This window comes from Aquarana catesbeiana, linkage group LG09 (genome assembly GCF_042186555.1).
Source record: "Aquarana catesbeiana isolate 2022-GZ linkage group LG09, ASM4218655v1, whole genome shotgun sequence".
NCBI lineage: Eukaryota > Metazoa > Chordata > Amphibia > Anura > Ranidae > Aquarana > Aquarana catesbeiana.
Window position 1 is genome coordinate 126,130,171 of NC_133332.1, and position 21,597 is coordinate 126,151,767.

The 21,597-nt window shown below is 44.3% G+C and overlaps 1 protein-coding gene across 5 annotated transcripts in view; it reads right to left on the reverse strand.

Annotated features, from left to right (window-relative positions):
• Positions 1-15,854, reverse strand: part of MCF2 (MCF.2 cell line derived transforming sequence) — a 256,235-nt gene extending 240,381 nt beyond the window's left edge. For all 5 annotated transcript variants that reach the window (XR_012236004.1, XM_073599249.1, XM_073599251.1 and 2 more), the window contains exon 1: positions 15,243-15,854. Coding sequence is in view for 4 of the 5 variants with exons in the window: in XM_073599249.1 (XP_073455350.1) it covers positions 15,243-15,339 (97 nt within the window). In the remaining variant the exon portion in view is untranslated. The remainder of the gene's footprint in view (positions 1-15,242) is intronic.
• Between the last annotated feature and the right edge of the window lie 5,743 nt (positions 15,855-21,597).

Consider the following 21,597-nt stretch of genomic DNA (forward strand, 5'->3'; position numbering starts at 1 on the left):
CAGCTACAAAAAGTTCAGCTGCTGACTTTTAATAAACAGACACCCACCTGTCCCACGGTCCATCAATGCGCCGCCCAAAGCCTCGGTCCTCTCCCCCTCCTCTCCTCTGCGCCGTCATATTTACTGTGGGCAGTGACACCTTACGGCTTCACAGCCGGGTGCGCACTGCGCTCTGCCATTGACCAGCCAATCTTCTGGGACCTGTGTTGTGTCCCAGAAGATCGCTGGCAGGGAGGGGCCGCCTAAGGCGAGAGGAGGAGTCACCTAGGCGGCCGGGACAGGAAGTCCCACTAAAAAGAGGACACCCCCCCCCCCCCAAAAAAAAATGACATGCCAAATGTGGCATGTCAGGGGGCGAGGAGTGCTTAAAGTGGAAGTTTCACTTTTGGGTGGAACTCTGCTTTAAAGGAGCGAAGTTATTTTTAATTCAAAGCAGAGTTCCAGTAAATTTTTTTCGTTTATTAAAAGTCAGCAGCTACAAAAAAAGTGCATCTTCTGACTTTTTAATAAAAAGAGACTCACCTGTCCCACAATCCAGCAACGTGGCCACCCAAACCCTTCATTCTCTCCCCTGCCTGTCCATGGCACTGGCAAATACTACTGTGGGCATCCGGCTGTGACAGCTTGCAGCTTCACAGCCGGGTGCGCATGTCTCACTCCGCTGTCCTGCATAGCGGAGCAATCTTCTGGGACCTGTGATGTGTCCCAGAAGATTGCAGGGAGGAAGCGCCGCCTAGGCGGCCCAAGCGGAAGTGAGAGCGCGTCAGTAATCGTGATGCATTGCGGAATCGAATCAAATCGTTGACCGGATAATCGTAATCGAATCGTGACACCAGTGAAGATGCACACCCCTAACAGGAAGGTCCAACTACAAGGGTAGTTTTTAAAATTCACCAAAGTCCAGCTATAACCTTTTTTCCTTTTAACCTACTCACCTTTTCCTGAAAATGAACTCTTAAAAATGAACCTTTATCATTTAACCTACCTCCTAACACTGAAAGTGAACCCTTAAACCCAACCACGGAAATGAACCATTGTCCTTAATTTCCATTTGTCCAGAAATGGGCCTTTACCTGGTCTCTCATCTCTAAGGACTTGTTTTAACCCTCAAAAGGCCAACACACCCCACCGCAACCATGTACGCAGTGCAACCCCAATAGGTTGCATTCAGTAGTGGTAATGCCTGCCAAATGTGATATATAATTTATGTAAAATCTAAAAAAACATCACCTAGAGAAATGTCCCAATATTCAATCAAAGTCTCTCAATTAAATATAAAATATTTTCTCATGGGATCCTCACCAGATGGATAGACCCTTCCTGAAACTGGGTCCAATAGAGCTTGCAATATCAAAACGTGTGCAATGTTTCTAGTTTTGATTTCACATTGCCATGCTTTGATATTGCAAGCTTTATTGGGCGGGTATCAAGAAGGTTCTATAAATCTGGTAAAGATCCTATTAGAAAATATTTAATTTCATATTTAATTTAGAGAATTTGACATCTTGGGACATTTCTTTGAGCGCAGTTTTTTTAGATTATATGTTTAGCCTGCCCAGGGGGGCATTGTGCTGCTAGCTGATGGGGATTGTATATTATATTGGCTCCTCCTGTGCACTGATATTTTATTTTGAATAATTTTTTGATGCTTTGCTTCATGACTGCGGAATGTGTACAGTCCCAAGTGTTTGCATTCCTGTGTTCAGTTGGGGGGGCAGGAAAACCGCAGCTCAACCACCTGCTTTTACTGTCCCCTGGCCCCTTGTTTGAATGAGTCCTAACATTTAATTATACTGTTAGACTTATTTGCCCAGGCCTCTGATCCTATGGGCTAAAACACACTTTTGCGCTGTGGTGTGTTGTGCTAATACATGTGCTAATGCTCTAATAGTGCCCACACACACACTTCGATTTATCATCCAATTGATTTTAAACTTCATTTAAAGCAGATTTGGCTATTGACCCGGGCGACAAATTATCAACTGTTTTGCATTGAATGGCAGCACCATGATACTCTGTTCATGAATACCATCGTATTTGATTGATTCAACTATGAAGTTGCACGGTGGAAACTGAGATCTGATTGATAACTTATAAACGTAAGTTATAATCATATCTTAACCATTGACCAAATTCCATTTCCCAGCGTGTGGCATATCGATCTAATGGAAGACTATAAATTGATTATCTCTATTGGAAGAGACTGATCCAAAAAGAAATTGATCATTTATCGGTGTGTATGGCCAACATAGTGCAAGGTTTACACTAGGACTGCATTGCGTTAATGTGTACTACATTAAGGCAACTTATGCAAGATGAATGGGCTGGTGATGCACCTCAACGTCCCAGTGAACTGACACGTACATATGGCCAGAACTGAACATTAGTGCTCTGCTGCATGTTGCACTGTGTTGCAAGGTATGTCAATCAGCAAAGTGCATTGGGGTTCCATTCAGAATGAATAGCACCACATCACACCAGTGCTGGAAACCTGCATTGCTACATGTTATGGTATTGCATGCATTAAACACTTCAGCCCCAGAAGAATTTACCCCCTTCCTAACTAGAGCACTTTTTGCGATACAGCACCGCATCGCTTTAACTGACAATTGCGTGGTCGTGCGACGTTGCACCCAAACAAAATTGACGTCCTTTTTTTCCCACAAATAGAGCTTTCTTTTGGTGGTATTTGATTGCCTCTGCAGTTTTTATTTTTTGTGCTATAAACAAAAAAAGAGTGACAATTTTGAAAAAAAAAGCAATATTTTTTACTTTTTGCTATAATAAATATCCTCAAAAAATATATAAAAAAAATAATTTCTTTCTCAATTTAGGCCAATATGTATTCTTCTACATATTTTTGGTAAAAAAAAAAAAAACGCAATAAGCGTATATTGATTGGTTTGCGCAAAAGTTATAGTGTCTACAAAATAGGGTATAGATTTATGGCATTTTTATTTTTTTTATTTATTAGTAATGGCAGCGATCTGCGATTTTTATCGTGACTGCGACATTATGGCGGACACATTGGGCACTTTTGACACTATTTTGGGACCATTGTCATTTATACAACAATCAGTGCTATAAAAATGCACTGATTACTGTGTAAATGACACTGGCAGGGGAGGGGTTAAACACTAGGGGGTGATCAAGTAATTAAGTGTGTCCTAGGGAGTGATTCTAACTGTGGGGGGGATTGTCTCACTAGAACATGACAGAGATCACTGCTCCCGATGACAGGGAGCAGTAGATCTATCGTGTTGCTAGGCAGAACAGGGATATGCCTTGTTTACATGGGCATCTCCCCGTTTTGCCGCTCCGTGACACGATCGCGGGCCCTCGGCAGACATCGAGTCAGTGGGAAACGCAGGCACGGTCACGGAGTACACGGCAGGCGCGCGCACTCCCACAATGCCGTGATTTAAAGGGGACGTACCTGTAAGCCCATTTGCCCAGCCGTGCCATTGTGCCGACGTACATCGTTGTGCGCTGGTCGGCATGTGGTTAATGTACTCTTTACTGCATCACAAAAGTTTTAACAGTTTAAAGGATATGTTCCACCAGCATTTAGGCCTGATTCGCACTTGTGTAGGTTGCAGTTTTTGCATATTGCAGGTGCATTTTGTGTTTTTTTTTTTCAATACACATCTTTAAACCATTGAAGTCTATGGAACCAAAAACCAGAAAAAAAACCCTGGCCCTTTCCATAAAATGCACAGATGTGAACTACAGCCATAAGAAACCATGTTAAATGGACTGTAGTGTTTCTGCAAAACTGAAAACGCACTAAAAATGAACCAGGCCTTATGGTGGAACATGTAACCTGTTCCAGGTCCTGCCCCCTCCCTGTGACAGTGGGTGGGGGTTTTTCTCCCTGCAACCGCTATCACTTTTTAAAAACGGCATGGCTGTGTGGGACTCGGCCCACACAGCTGTATCATTCATTCGCAGATACCTATGAATATATAAACTACAAGTAACGTCTGACAGTGCAACAGAAAAACTTGTAGTTTCAATGGATTGCGCGGATGAGCACTCTTCTCCACTGACGTCCTCTGGCTTTTTTCAAAGAAGAGGACATGTCTGTATGAGCCCACATTGCACTCACGATCTACTGTTTGTGGGTGCATTGCTTTCCAGGCTCCCTCAGGAAAAAATAAATGCACATTTTGCACATTATTTTTTTTTTCCTCCAAAATTGTGTGCATTTGATTATTTTTGGTGAACTTGGCCTTTTAATTCCTTTTCCTATGTACAAAGACACATAAGAGAAGTCCAGGTTTGACCAGGGTACATAAAGAGCTGTCACATGTATCTACCAAACACAACAGACATAATACACAGTAACTTGAGATAAGGGATAATACACAGTAGGTTGTAGATGAGCCAATGCAAATCATTCCTTTGCAGACACCAGGTGCCAAGGTCTGCTCATTTGTCCCTAAGTAATAAACCGGCACAAATAAAAGGCTGACTGCACCACCGAAATATAGGAAAATTTCCTTCTTGTATTAGGCAAGCAGCTTAATAAGAACTCCAGCTAAAGCATATTTGAATTATGTGACAAGCTCTGTACACCACTTATTAGTGTATCTCCACTTTTGCAGTCATATTTGAGAAAACCTAAAGTAGAATTCTGGGTAAACCTAACTAATCCTAAAAAATATCCTCCTAATGCCCTGTACAGACGGTCGGACATTGATCGGACATTCCGACAACAAAATCCTAGGATTTTTTCCGACAGATGTTGGCTCAAACTTGTCTTGCATACACACGGTCACACAAAGTTGTCGGAAAATCTGAACGCGGTGACATAAAACATGTACATCGGGACTATAAATGGGGCAGTAGCCAATAGCTTTCATCTCTTTATTTATTCTGAGCATGCGTGGCACTTTGTGCGTCGGATTTGTGTACACACGATCGGAAATTCCAACAACGGATTTTGTTGTCGGAAAATTTTATAGCAAGCTCTCAAACTTTGTGTGTCGGAAAATCCAATGGAAAATGCGTGATGGAGCCTACACACGATCGGAATTTCCAACAACAAGGTCCTATCGCAGATTTTCCGTTGGAAAATCCGACCGTGTGTACAGGGCATTACACCAGTGCATAATAACCTGCGTAAAAAAGAGGTATACACTTACCTGTTTCACATGGTCTATCTGGCACCCCTGAGTCAGCCAGTGCTGATGCAGGGTAGAGGAAGGAGCGCCAACAACGGATGGACCATAGAAGGCATATGGGTGACGTCATTGAACAGGCATTACCAGCTATTGGCTGACACAGGGGAGTTCAAGAAAGCAGGCCAGAGAAGCATGAAAATAGGTAAGTATATTTCTTATATGTGTTAGGAGGAGGGGAGGAGAGTGTTTATAAGATTAGTTGGGGTAACATGCAATTCCACTTTAACCACTTTAATACTAGCCACTTTCACCCCCTTCCTGCCCAGGCCACATTTCAGCTCTCAGCTCTGTCACACTTTGCGTGGTCATACAACACTGTACCCATATGAAATTTGTATTATTTTTTTTTTTTCACGCAAATAGAGCTTTCTTTTGGTAGCATTTAATCACCACTGGGTTTTTTATTTCTTGCTAAATAAACAAAAAAAAAAACAACAATTTAGGAGAAAAAAACAATTTTTTTTCTTTGTTTCTGTTAGATTATTTATTTGCAAAATATTATTTCTTCATAAATTTAGGCAAAAATGTATTGTGCTACATTTCTTTGGTGAAAATAACCCAAATACGTGTATATTATTATTATATTATCTGTAAGAACTATGGTATATGTATATCTGAAAATTGATCAATCCTGATAGGTTGTCGGTATATCTCATTTCTTGAGGCCTGAGGCCAGTACACTACAAATATCCCCCAAATTAGACACTCCAAGGTATTTAGTAATGGCAGTTTTTTTTTTTTTTTTTTTTGAAGTTGTAATTTTTTTTTGTCACAATTTTTTAGAAAGTTAAGATTTTTTTATTTTATTTTATTTTTTTATACATAATGTCACCAGTGCAGTACAGTATATTCAAATAACTGGTGTGGCGGCGACCACTGACTTGTAACCGTAATGTAAAAAAACTTTTATTTTATTTTTAATAAGGAAAAAAAATGTTTTTCTTTAACACACTGTGACCAGAGCAATACAGTGTTACCATAGTAACACTATACTAGTCTGGAGAAGTAAACAGGCATTGATTGCTTATACCAGTGAATTTCACTGGTATAAGCAACTATTTTTACTGAATGAAAATGGATTAATTCCGTGTGTATTATTGTGGTTAGCTGTGATTGGCAACAACTAAACACATGGTACAGATGTACTGTGATTGGCTCTGTCTGTACCATGTGATCACTGTGACCAATCACAGAGATCAACACAATAGTACACAATGGCAAGAATCAAAGCCATCGATTGTGTACAATTGTCATGTGATCTGCAGTGAGTAGTCACAGAGATAACATGGTACTGGTAGCGGCCAGTACACTGATCAGTCATCTGCTGTGTCCAGTGGACACTGTGGGTGAAAGAACGCACCACAGCATGTCCCGTCGCGGGAGGACATCATATGATGTCCACCTGGAATGGTGAATGTCCCAGGAAACTGGTTACGTTTGTGTTCCCATTCACCTAGCATCTCTAAAAATATTTGGCATCTTTCTAGTTGTTTTCTTTGGACAGACTGAAACCTACTCCAAACAATTTGAAAGGGAAAGTGGAGGGACAAAGTGGGGACCGGCTGAGTTTCCTCTCGGTGCAGAACCAAGTCCTCAGATATTTAACACTTTGTTAGGACAGAAAGTGTTCAAAACTAGTGTACTACTGATAATGAGATCTGCACACTGTACAGACAGGGTTAATTATGGTAAGCATTAACTCCCCAGCCCTTCCTTAATATTACACGACACAGGAAAACTTCAGTTGTGGAGCTTTCAGAAAAGCGCAATTCATAATGTAGGCAGCAATTTTTTAACCGCTTCTGGACCGCCCACCACATATATACTGCAGCAGGGTGGCCCGGCTGCAGAAAATCATGTAACTGTAAGTGATTTTGTGCATGCGGTGTAGGGGGGCACGCACGCCACCGGAGCGCCACTCTCTCTGTGATTGGACACAGCGGGAGCCAATCAGCGACTCACCGATCGTTCTGTGGAGAGACGATACAGCCGTGTGCCTGTGTAAACAAGGCAAACCGCTGATCTGTCAGGGAACAAAAGAAAGATCTTGTGTTTTAGCTAAGCTGAAATGCGGATCTCTTCTCCTCCAGTGTATCCGTCCCCCACACATTTAGAAAGCACCTCCCAGGCACACACTTAACCCTTTGATCGCCCCTGGTGTTAACCCCTTCCCTGCCAGTGTCATTTCTACTGTGACAGTGCATTTTTTTAGCACCGATCACAGTATTGGTGTCACTGGTTCCCAAAAAGTGTCACTTGGCCCAGGTTCACACTGCTGCTGGATTGAAATCGTGCGAGTTCAGCTGAACTCGCACAATTTCATTCCCGCTTGTCAGTCCGACGATTTCTGAGACATCTGTGCGGTTTCCTGCACAGATGTTTATTGAAATCGCACCAGAAATCACCAAAAGTAGTGCAGAAACGACTTTTGGGAACCGGTGCAGCGCCGCAAAATCGGCATCGCACCAATTCGTATAGTTCCATTGTGGGCAATAGTCGCCGATTTCACATGTCAAATCGCATCAATGTGAACCAGGGCTAAGTCCAATTTGTCCACTGCAATGTCGCAGTCCCGCTAAAAATTGCTGATCACCACTATTACTAGTAAAAACAATAAAAAAATGTCCCTAAAAATATCCCATAGTTTGTAGGCGCTATAACTTTTGCGCAAACCTTTCAATATATGCTTATTGGGATTTTTTTTTTACCAAAAATATGTAGCAGAATACATATTGGCCTAAATTGATGAAGAAATGTAGATTTTTTTTTTTTTTTTTTATTGGGAATGTTTTATAGCAGAAAGGAAAAAAATATTGTTTTTTAACCTTTACCAATACACTTCTATTATAAATCAAGGACACCTATTTCTTTCTTATGTTTTTAATGTTTATTGGATACACCTATTTCTTTTTATGAATATCCAAGACTCTTCTAAAATAGAAAATGCCTCTGTCTGGTCTGGGATGGCCATCAAGGAAAATGAATGGGGAGTCCAGCTTTAGCACAGCTTAGAGAGCATTCACTCTAAGGGATTACTATTGTTAGGTCAATTTTTATAAGCAAAAGAACAACCATTAGTGAAAGCTAACAATGGTATTGGGAGAACAGAAAAGAAAGCCCAGGCATAAGAGAACACAATTTACAAACAGATACAGTCCCATGTCTTATATTACACTGCCAATTGCTTGTTAATGCAGAATCACTATTACTTGCCTACAACTGATTGTGGCCTTTATGATAAAGGACAAAGTCTACAGCCTGACACATAGACTGCAGGAGGCCATGGCAGATTCCCACTGTTGCACATTAGTAGATCATTGGGGGTTGGTAGTGGTAGTAGAAATTGTAAAAAAATTCAAGTGTGCTCCACCTCGTCCAATCAGAGAATGTCTTTTATACAAGGCATCCTGTGAAAGGTGGCAGTGCTGAGCAAGTGACCCCCCCCCCCCCCAACCGTGGCCTGAAGACTGTAGTAATGCTAATACCACTTCAATACCGGGCACTTTCACCCCCTTCCTGTCCAGGCCAATTTTCAGCTTTCAGCGCTGTCGTACTTTGGATGACAATTGCATGGTCATGCAACACTGTACCCAAACTACATTTTTATCATTTTATTCACACAAGTAGAGCTTTCTTTTGGTGGTATTTAATCACCACTGTTTTAATTTTTGAAGAAAAAGCTCTTTTCTTTGTTTTCTGTTTATAAAATTTAGCAAACAATCTTACTTCATAAAATTGTTATGTATTCTGTTGCATTTCTTTGGTGAATTAACCCAAATCAGTGTACATTATTTAGTCTGTAGGAAAGTTTCATAGATTCCACAAACTTGTATATGTGTGTGTGTGTGTATATATATATATATATATATATATATATATATATATATATACACACAAGTTTGTGGACTCTATAAAAATGTGTGTGTGTGTGTATGTATGTATGTGTATATATATATATATATATATATATATATATATATATATATATATATATATATATATATATCTCTTTTTTTCAGCGGGAACGCGGGGGAGCGCAGTTCCGGCACCTCCAGCACTGAATGTATGTCATTGCATGGGGTGTGCTGAAGGGTCTACAGATGTTGGCTGCTGGAGGATCTATTGTCACTAGTGGGGATCTGATTTTGTGTGAGGGTCTTATTGTTGCTGGGGGGTCTTATGTTGCTGGAAGGGATCTACTGGTGAGGGAGAGGTCTATTTTTACTGGCTGCTGGAGGATCCATTGATGCTGGCTGCTGGGAGATCTGTTGTTGCTGCTGGGAGGGGGGGGGGGCGTCTAATGTTACTTGGGTGGATGTTTTGTTACTGGGTGTGATATTTTGTCGTGGGTAGTTCACTGTTGCTGCAGGGAATCTATTGTTGGTGGGGTGGAGTCCATTGTTGCTGGGGGAGTCTATTGTGGTGTGGGGATCTATTGCTGGGATTCTATTGTTTCTGACTGCAGGGGATCTATTTTACGGCTTTTCTTTTTATCATCAACATGTTTCATACAAATGATTTAGCACCACAAAACGATACTTGGTTCTGTATTCTCTAAAAGGGGCAGTACTGGTAGGTGGGTAGGGGGTGGAATCAAGGGACGGTGGTCACAGGTAGGTAGGGGGCAGAGACAAGGGGTGTATAATTATATTAGACCTGCACGATTAATCGTTAATAATCGAAATTGCAATCTTTTTCTCTCTTCACAATAGCATGTCACAATTCTTTTAACAAGTACAGACAGTTCTCACAGCTGGGGGGAAAAAAAATCCGGGCTGCTTGCCAAGTTTAATCACAACAGCTAATAAGTAGAAACAAAGTATCTTTTCATTCTTTTATCAAAGGAAAGAACTCCAGCTGTAAATGAAGGAAGTTTAACCATTTACAGACCAAACCTTTTCTGACATTTGTTGATTACAAGTAAAAATCATTATTTTCTAGTAGAAAATTACTTGGAACACCCAAACATGTTATATTTTTTTAGTAGAGACCCTATAGAATAAAATGGTGGTTGTTGCAATATTTTATGTCACACCATATTTGCGCAGCGGTCTTTCAAACGCATTTTTTTTTTTAAAATACACTTTAATGAATTAAAAAAAAAAAAAACAGTAATGTTGTCCCATTTTTTTATAGAATGTGAAAGATGTTACACCGCGAGAATCATGAGAGAATCGTGATCTTTATTCTAAGCAAAAAAATTGTTATTCTCATTTTAGCCAGAATCGTGCAGTGTGTGTGTGTTTTGTGTGTGTGTGTGTGTGTGTGTGTGTGTGTGTGTGTGTATATATATATATATATATATATATATATATATATATATATATATAGTCCCCCTTCTTTTTCCTTAGGGGGGGTGGAGACACTAGCTGACAGTAGCAGCAACTGCGGCTGCTGCTCTGCCCTCTCACCTCCTTTGACTATATATATATATATATATATATATACTGTATGTGTATATATATATATATATATATATATATAAAAATCAATACTGATGGACTATCTCATTTCTTGAGGCTCGAAAATGTCAGGACAGTACAAATACCCCCCCCCCCCCCCCAAATGACCCTTCTATAGGAAAGTAGACAGTCCAATGTATTTAGTAAGAGGCATTGCGAGTTTTTGAAATTGTAATTTTTTTTGGTGATAATTTTTTGGAAAATGAAGAAATTAAAAAAAAAAAAATTCTAGGTCCTGCACACATATTTAAACAGTGATCACACCACACGTGAAGAATCGCCATAAATGTCAGAACGAGAACAATATTTCTAGTAATTCTAAACTGTATAGTCTTTTAAAGCGTCGCCAATGGCGATTAAGTACTTTAGTTTGACGCTGTTCCACAAGTAAAGTGTGACATGTTAGGTATCTATTTACTCGGTGTGACAGCTTTTATTTTTTTAGCCAAAAATTGGGTATTATATTGTGTTTGTGTTCACTAAAATTCATTAAAGTGCATTTCTTCCGTAAAAAAATTGTTTGGAAAAACTGCTGCGCAAATACCATGTGACATAAAAAAATCAGGCACTTGGGAGGAAACATTCTATTGCCAACAATAAGGGGCGCTTTTCGTGCACTTTGTCACACAAACACTGCAAAGTGTTCAGCAATGATCCGATCTGGCACGGTAAGGCCCCTTTCACACTGGGGCGGTAGGGGGCGTCTGCGGTAAAACAGCGCTATTTTTAGCACTGTTTTACCGCGGTATTCGGCCGCTAGCGGTGCAGTTTTAACCCCCCGCTGGCGGACGAAAAAGGGTTAAAACCCCTCGTAAAGCGCGGCTATAGCCGTGCTGTCCCATTGATTTCAATGGGCAGGAGTGGTTTAGGAGCGGTGAATACACCGCTCCTTCACCGCTCCAAAGATGCAGCTGACAGGAGATTTTTACTTCTCCTGCCAGCGCACCACTTCAGTGTGAAAGCCCTCGGGCTTTCACACTGAACAAACAGCGGAGGCTGTTTAGGGGCGGTTTGCAGGCGCTATTTTTAGCGCAATAACGCCTGCAAACCGCCCCAGTGTGAAAGGGGTCTTAAGATCATGCTGCTCTAGCTGTGATGCAGGAAGATTTATAAAGTCACATTTATTAATGGTTGTGAATTCTTCCAGTGAACAAATAGTTTACAATAAGTAGCAAGTTTATATTTCCGCACAGATAAATGTTGTCTACCAGAAAACCCCTCCTAATGACATTCATTATGTGATCTGTACATGGCACAATTTTTACTGGTTCTACTAGGCATGTGATTGAAGGGCACAGAAAATATATACACACAAACAGTCCAAAAAGAAAAGGCTAGAAAAAAGTGATTTATCAACCCAGAAAGTTTTTAAAAGGAATTTAACAATATACCTTTGACTTCACCAGTATTAAACCCAAAAGCAAACCTTTATTATTTTGCAGCTTACTAGTTCTTAGATTTGATGGTTGCATTCGTTTTTTCTACTTTAGAATTTTTTTTCTGTTTTTTCTTTTTCTTTTTTTTCCTGCAGATGTATCAGTTAGCGTGTTGAGACAAACCATTTACTGTACTGACAAGGGTGCTTACAATGATCAGCTTTTATTTATATAAACCTTTATCTCAAAAGGGAAAAAAACTGTTTCTGTAACTGCTTATGAAATATTAGTTGGAGTTTGGCTTCAATGTGTTTAGTGTATACAAATCTTCTAGTACATCCAACACTCCATTCCCCCTAGACTGACAGTGCTGCTGTCCAAATGTGCCCCTGTGTTCCTATATCCAGAGTAGGGGGCACTCTCTATTACAGGAGGTATATTACTGGTGAGATCACCAGGTGAAAACAGAGGGGAAAAACCTAAAAAGAAAAGAATGCAGCCACCACATCTACTGATTGGTAAGCTGTAATATATTACATTTTTGATTTTGGGGTCACCACCGCTGGTGTGCATTAATTAGCAGTACTTTATGGAATAATCACAAAATGCCATTTTATTTAATTCTAACCACCACAGCATGTTACGACGAGTGACAGTGCATTGGACTACATAAACACGAAGACATGCTGCAGTTTTGCACAACACACGTATGGTGTGATCAGGACACCTAGAAAACAATCTCAATGTGCTCTTGTGTTAATTATTGCTGCTAAGCACACCTAGTGTGAACGCTCCCTAGAAAGATGTAATAAAATAAAGTTCTGTGCTGTGAATGGTGACCATCCCTGACAAGTCTGAATAAAGGGAAAGTACAGGAAATCATCAAAGGGCCACACACAATATGCAAAGAAAAGTTGTCAGAGACTGCAAACATGTTTGTAGAAATTGTTGGTGCTTCATGAGATCCGTTACACACTACATAAGACTAATAGGAATCATTGCTACTACAGACCCTTAAGCCCTGGTTCACATTGGTGCGTTTTGACATGTCAAATCAGCGGCAACTGCCAGCAATGGCACCGTCCTAATTGGTGCGACGCTGCATTTGCGGTGCCACACCAATTTCAAAAAGTATTTTCTGTACTACTTTTTGCAATTTCGGGGTGCGATTTCCAAACCCGCACTGATGTCTGTGAAATTGCCGCCGAAATTGGGATTGACATGCAGGAGTGAAATCGGGGGTGAGTTCAGCTGAACTCTCACGGCTTCATTCCCACAGCTCAGTGTGAACCGAGGCTTAGGGCCCATTAGCACTATGTGCAGTGATTGGTGTTTTTCTGCATTGTATCAATACCAGTCACCAGAGCACACAGAGTACACCAGTTTTCTATATGTCCTGTTCACACTTCAATGCTCCCCTTAGGTTGATTGCAGTGGAAAAATGTAGACCTGCTGTATTTTTTGCAAAGCTTCTGAACTCGCATGAAGTCCTCATCCTTTTTGCTACACCGGTCTGCTGTTGTGCATAGAAATTAATGAAATGTAAATCTAACATTTTAATAAAGTTGGGTAAAAACAAAAAGGAAAACGGTGCCTTGCATTATAACAACCTAGGGCACCACCATCCAATAGACACTAGCCTGCATTGAAGAATGGATTATTTTGGTGCCTGACTAGGGTCATGGGGCCCTTACAAATCAATGCTGTGCTTCCTTCAGCCCCCTTAAAAATGACTTTTTCCACATTTGATATCTCTTCGCAGGCTCCATTATAACATAAAAAGAGCTTATGGCATAGTTACATAGTGGGTGAGGTTGAAAAAAGACACAGGTCCATCCTATAAATATTTATAATATTGTACTAATACTTCTGGAGTGGCCTGTATGCAGCCTATTTGTCTTGTTATGGCAATACATGCCTCATATTTTATTACTGGGATTTGGATATGTTGTAACTTTTACTTTCTGTATATGCAAAAACTGACAATAAAAACATTAAACGAGAAGAGGGCAAAGAAAAACAAATACTGTAAAGGAAATAAAACAAGCCAGTTACCTGCTATAACCCACCTAAAGAAAATATTCCCTTTACTGGTAAGCAGTTAGCACCTAGGTAGTGAAAACACTGACTACTGTATACAGGGGCCTCGGGGAGCACATGTTGGGTACCAGGGCAGCAGGGTACTAAACACTTTAATTCCTCTAATTAGTTTTTAGCCCAGAAGGTCTTGAAGCAGCATGTAGTTGGTGGAAAACCTTGTAGACACTTTATATACACCAACAGGGTTCCAAGAATTCTAAACCTACCTGCAGAAACCAACCAGCAACATCATCCTCTAGACCAGTGATGGCGAGCCTTGGCACCCCAGATGTTTGGGAACTACGTTTCCCATGATGCTCATGCACTCTGCAGTGTAGGTGAGCATTATGGAAAATGTAGTTCCAAAACATCTAGGGGGCCAAGGTTCACCATCACTGCTCTAGACTATCTGTGGTACCTCCAAAGGTTGCTTAGGGGATACTTTTAGCTTTGGTTGATTGATCTCCCATTTGATAGTTCCTGCAGAGTTCTTGATGATCATTAGTATGACACAAATTAACTTTTTAGCCATCTATATAAGCTTGGCATTTTGACTACCACTTTATGGGGGGGCATTATTTTTGCTGGCCATTGATGAGGCCTTTTCTCCCCCACTGGCCCTCAATAAATTGGTTTAGCTGAGATCTAAAAAAATATTATAAGGGTTCCTAGGGTAAAGGGGTTGAGATGGGCTGTTCTAGAACCTTGTACATAAAACCTGTCATCCTCCTGACACTTGCACACATAACCCAATCATCATCCTCCAGACCTCCACAAACACAACACAACCCAACCATCATTCTTCAGACCCTTCCCATACATACCCCAACCATCATTCTTCAGACCCCTCTATACATACCCCAACCATCATCCAGACACTGCACACCTAACCCCATCAGCCTCCTCCATATATAACCCAACCATCATCCTCCAGATCCTGCATACCTTACCCAATAGTCATCCTCCTCCTCCAGACCCTGCACACCTTACCCAATCGTCATCCTCCTCCTCCAGACCCTGCACACCTTACCCAATTGTCATCCTCCAGATATCGTACACCTAACCCAGTCGTCATCCTCCTCCTCCAGACCCTGCACACCATACCCAATCGTCATCCTCCAGACGCTGCACACACTTACCTTCTAGCAGGGAGTCCAGGCGGGAGGCAGCCTGCTGTAGACTGTAATACTTCTCCATCTCCAGAGCTGTGATCCTGACCGAGTCCACAAATGTCATACCGCTCCAGTGTATGGGGCCCCTAGGTGGGGCAGGGTCAGTGCTGGGGGGCCCCCATGGAATGTCTCATAGGGGGCAATGCGCTGATCTCTATCAGGGGCCCCGGACCCCACTTGTAGGATCTGTCCCGTTAGAAGTGTACAGAGGCTGAGCCCAGCGCAGTGAGACTGCAGAATGAGCGGAGCTCCGGGCTGTACCGCAGATCTCCGCCCTGTAATCCCGGCACTTCAGGGGTCCTACACCGGGGATCTGCCGATCACTGTCCGCTCCAGTCCACCTAATCACCCCGGGAGAGAGCGGGAGAGAGCGGGATCCGAGCAGAGCAGAGCCACCGATCCATCCATGACTTCCAGGAGCCCGACCGGCGCTCTCCTCCCTCCTCCACTGACAACTTCACTACTCCGCCTCGGCCAATCAGGAGGCAGCTGTCACACTGCACATATGACAGGAGCGTGCTGTGAGCGGAGCTCTGCTGTACATCTATCATCATCCTCATCATCCTCACTACACATCATCCTCATCATCCTCACTACACATCATCCTCATCATCCTCATTACACATCCTCATCATCCTCATTACACACCCCCATCAGCCTCATCATCCTCATTACACATCCTCATCATCCTCATTACACACCCCCATCAGCCTCATCATCCTCACTACACATCATCCTCATCATCCTCATTACACATCCTCATCATCCTCATTACACATCATCCTCATCATCCTCATTACACACCCCCATCAGCCTCATCATCCTCACTACACATCATCCTCATCATCCTCATTACACATCCTCATCATCCTCATTACACATCATCCTCATCATCCTCATTACACATCCTCATCATCCTCATTACACATCATCCTCACTACACATCATCCACATTACACACCCCCATCAGCCTCATCATCCTCATTACACACCCCCATCAGCCTCATCATGCTCATTACACACCCCCATCAGCCTCATCATCCTCACTACACATTCTCATCATCCTCATTACACACCCCCATCAGCCTCATCATCCTCACTACACATCATCCTCATCATCATCATCATCATCACTAGTCACTACACATCATCGTCCTCACTACACAATCTCATCATCCACACTACACATCCTCATCATCCTCACTACACATCATCATCCTCCTCCTCATCATCATCACTACTCTCCCGCATCATCCTCACTAGTCACTACACATCATCATCCTCACTACACACCCTCATCATCCACACTACACATCCTCATCATCCTCACTACACATCCTCCACATCATCATCGTCCTCACTACATACCCTTATCATCCTCACTACACATCATCATCATCCTCACTACACATCATCCTCTTCCTCATCATCATCACTACTCTTCCTCATCATCCTCACTACATATCCCCATCATCCTCACTACACATCCTCCTCCTCATCATCACTACTCTTCCTCATCATCTTCACTACTCACCCCCATCATCCTCACTACACATCATCATCATCGTCCTCACTACACATCATCATCATCGTCCTCACTACACATCATCATCGTCCTCACTACACATCATCCCCCTCCTCATCATCCTCACTACACATCATCATCATCCACACTACACACCCTCATTGTCCTCACTACACATCCTCCTCCTCATCATCACTACTCTTCCTCATCATCCTCACTACTCACCCCCATCATCCTCACTACACATCCTCCTCATCCTCACTACACATCCTCCTCATCATCCACACTACACATCCTCATCATCCTCACTACACACCCCCATCATCCTCATTACACATCCTCCTCACTACACCCCCCCGTCATTCTCAATACACATCCTCCTCATCCTCACTACACATCCTCGTCATCCTCACTACACCCCCCGTCATCCTCACTACACACCCCCGTCATCCTCACTACACCCCCCTGTCATCCTCATTACACGTCATCCTCACTACACCGCCCCGTCATCCGCACTACACACCCCCATCATCCTCATTACACATCCTCGTCATCCACACTACACACCCCCATCATCCTCATTACACATCCTCCTCACTACACATCCTCGTCCTCCACACTACACACCCCCATCATCCGCACTACACACCCCCATCATCCTCACTACACATCCACATCATCCTCACTACACATCATCCTCATCATCATCACTAGTCACTACACATCATCATCCACACTACACATCCTCATCATCCTCATTACACATCCTCCTCCTTCTCCTCCTCCTCCTCCTCCTCCTCCTCCTCCTCCTCCTCCTCATCATCATCATCATCATCATCATCATCATCCTCACTAGTCACTACACACCCTCATCATCCTCACTACACATCCTCCACATCATCATCATCCTCACTACACATCATCATCATCCACACTACACACCCTCATCGTCCTCACTACATATCCCCATCATCCTCACTACACATCATCATCATCATCCTCACTACACATCATCATCATCGTCCTCACTACACATCATCATCATCGTCCTCACTACACATCATCCTCACTACACATCCCCATCATCCACACTACACATCCTCATCATCCTCACTACACACCCCCATCATCCTCATTACACATCCTCCTCACTACACCCCCCCGTCATTCTCACTACACATCCTCCTCATCCTCAATACACATCCTCCTCATCCTCAATACACATCCTCGTCATCCTCACTACACATCCTCGTCATCCACACTACACACCCCCGTCATCCTCACTACACAACCCCGTCATCCTCATTACACATCCTCCTCACTACACACCCCCGTCATCCTCACTATACCCCCCCTGTCATCCGCACTACACACCCCCATCATCCTCATTACACATCCTCATCATCCACACTACACCTCCCCCCGTCATCCTCATTACACATCCTCGTCATCCACACTACACACCCCCGTCATCCTCACTACACAACCCCGTCATCCTCATTACACATCCTCCTCACTACACACCCCCGTCATCCTCACTATACCCCCCCTGTCATCCGCACTACACACCCCCATCATCCTCATTACACATCCTCATCATCCACACTACACCTCCCCCCGTCATCCTCATTACACATCCTCGTCATTCACACTACACCCCCCCGTCATCCTCACTACACATCCTCGTCATCCACACTACACACCCCCGTCATCCTCACTACACACCCCCGTCATCCTCACTACACATCCTCGTCATCCACACTACACACCCCCGTCATCCTCACTACACCCCCCCGTCATCCTCACTACACCCCCCCGTCATCCTCACTACACCCCCCCGTCATCCTCACTACACCCCCCGTCATCCTCACTACACACCCCCGTCATCCTCACTACACCCCCCCGTCATCCTCACTACACACCCCCGTCATCCTCACTACACCCCCCCGTCATCCTCACTACACACCCCCGTCATCCTCACTACACCCCCCCGTCATCCTCACTACACCCCCCCGTCATCCTCACTACACCCCCCCGTCATCCTCTTTTCCCCCCCCCCCGTCATCCTCACTACACCATCCCGTCATCCTCACTACACCCCCCCGTCATCCGCACTACACACCCCCCGTCATCCTCACTACACCCCCCCGTCATCCTCACTACACCCCCCCGTCATCCTCATTACACACCCCCATCATCCTCACTACACACCCCCCGTCATTCTCAATACACATCCTCCTCATCCTCACTACACATCCTCGTCATCCTCACTACACCCCCCGTCATCCGCACTACACACCCCCGTCATCCTCACTACACCATCCCGTCATCCTCACTACACCCCCCCGTCATCCGCACTACACACCCCCCGTCATCCTCACTACACCCCCCCGTCATCCTCACTACACCCCCCCGTCATCCTCATTACACACCCCCATCATCCTCACTACACACCCCCCGTCATTCTCAATACACATCCTCCTCATCCTCACTACACATCCTCGTCATCCTCACTACACCCCCCCGTCATCCGCACTACACACCCCCCCGTCATCCGCACTACACACCCCCGTCATCCTCACTACACCCCCCCGTCATCCTCACTACACCCCCCCGTCATCCTCACTACACCCCCCGTCATCCTCACTACACCCCCCCGTCATCCTCACTACACCCCCCCGTCATCCGCACTACACCCCCCCGTCATCCTCACTACACCACCCCGTCATCCTCACTACACCCCCCCGTCATCCTCACTACACCACCCCGTCATCCTCACTACACCCCCCCGTCATCCTCACTACACCCCCCCGTCATCCGCACTACACACCCCCCGTCATCCGCACTACACACCCCCCGTCATCCTCACTACACCCCCCCGTCATCCTCATTACACACCCCCATCATCCTCACTACACACCCCCCGTCATTCTCAATACACATCCTCCTCATCCTCACTACACATCCTCGTCATCCTCACTACACCCCCCGTCATCCGCACTACACACCCCCGTCATCCACACTACACATCCTCGTCATCCTCACTACACCCCCCTGTCATCCTCATTACACGTCATCCTCACTACACCGCCCCGTCATCCGCACTACACACCCCCATCATCCTCATTACACATCCTCGTCATCCACACTACACACCCCCATCATCCTCATTACACATCCTCCTCACTACACATCCTCGTCATCCACACTACACACCCCCATCATCCGCACTACACACCCCCATCATCCTCACTACACATCATCCTCATCATCCTCATTACACACCCCCATCATCCTCACTACACATCATCCTCATCATCATCACTAGTCACTACACATCATCATCCACACTACACATCCTCATCATCCTCATTACACATCATCCTCCTCCTCCTCCTCCTTCTCCTCCTCCTCCTCCTCATCATCATCATCATCATCATCATCATCATCATCATCATCATCATCATCATCATCCTCCTCACTAGTCACTACACACCCTCATCATCCTCACTACACATCCTCCACATCATCATCGTCCTCACTACACATCCTCCTCATCACTACTCTTCCTCATCATCCACACTACACACCCTCATCGTCCTCACTACATATCCCCATCATCCTCACTACACATCCTCCTCCTCATCATCACTACTCTTCGTCATCATCTTCACTACTCACCCCCATCATCCTCACTACACATCATCATCATCATCCTCACTACACATCATCATCATCGTCCTCACTACACATCATCATCATCGTCCTCACTACACATCATCCTCACTACACATCCCCATCATCCACACTACACATCCTCATCATCCTCACTACACACCCCCATCATCCTCATTACACATCCTCCTCACTACACCCCCCCGTCATTCTCACTACACATCCTCATCCTCAATACACATCCTCCTCATCCTCAATACACATCCTCCTCATCCTCAATACACATCCTCGTCATCCACACTACACCCCCCCGTCATCCTCACTACACATCCTCGTCATCCACACTACACACCCCCGTCATCCTCACTACACAACCCCGTCATCCTCATTACACATCCTCCTCACTACACACCCCCGTCATCCTCACTATACCCCCCCTGTCATCCGCACTACACACCCCCATCATCCTCATTACACATCCTCATCATCCACACTACACCCCCCCCGTCATCCTCATTACACATCCTCGTCATTCACACTACACACCCCCGTCATCCTCACTACACATCCTCGTCATCCACACTACACACCCCCGTCATCCTCACTACACACCCCCGTCATCCTCACTACACATCCTCGTCATCCACACTACACACCCCCGTCATCCTCACTACACCCCCCCGTCATCCTCACTACACCCCCCCGTCATCCTCACTACACCCCCCCGTCATCCTCACTACACCATCCCGTCATCCTCACTACACCCCCCCGTCATCCTCACTACACCACCCCGTCATCCTCACTACACCCCCCCGTCATCCTCACTACACCCCCCCGTCATCCGCACTACACACCCCCGTCATCCTCACTACACCCCCCGTCATCCACACTACACACCCCCATCATCCTCATTACACATCCTCCTCACTACACATCCTCGTCATCCACACTACACACCCCCATCATCCGCACTACACACCCCCATCATCCACACTACACATCCCCATCATCCACCCCGAGCACCAATGGAACTCAGTTATACTTAGACATTTAACAATGGAAATGCGTTTTAACCATTTCATGTTCTGACATATTTTTTTTGTTTAATTTTTCACACGCCTT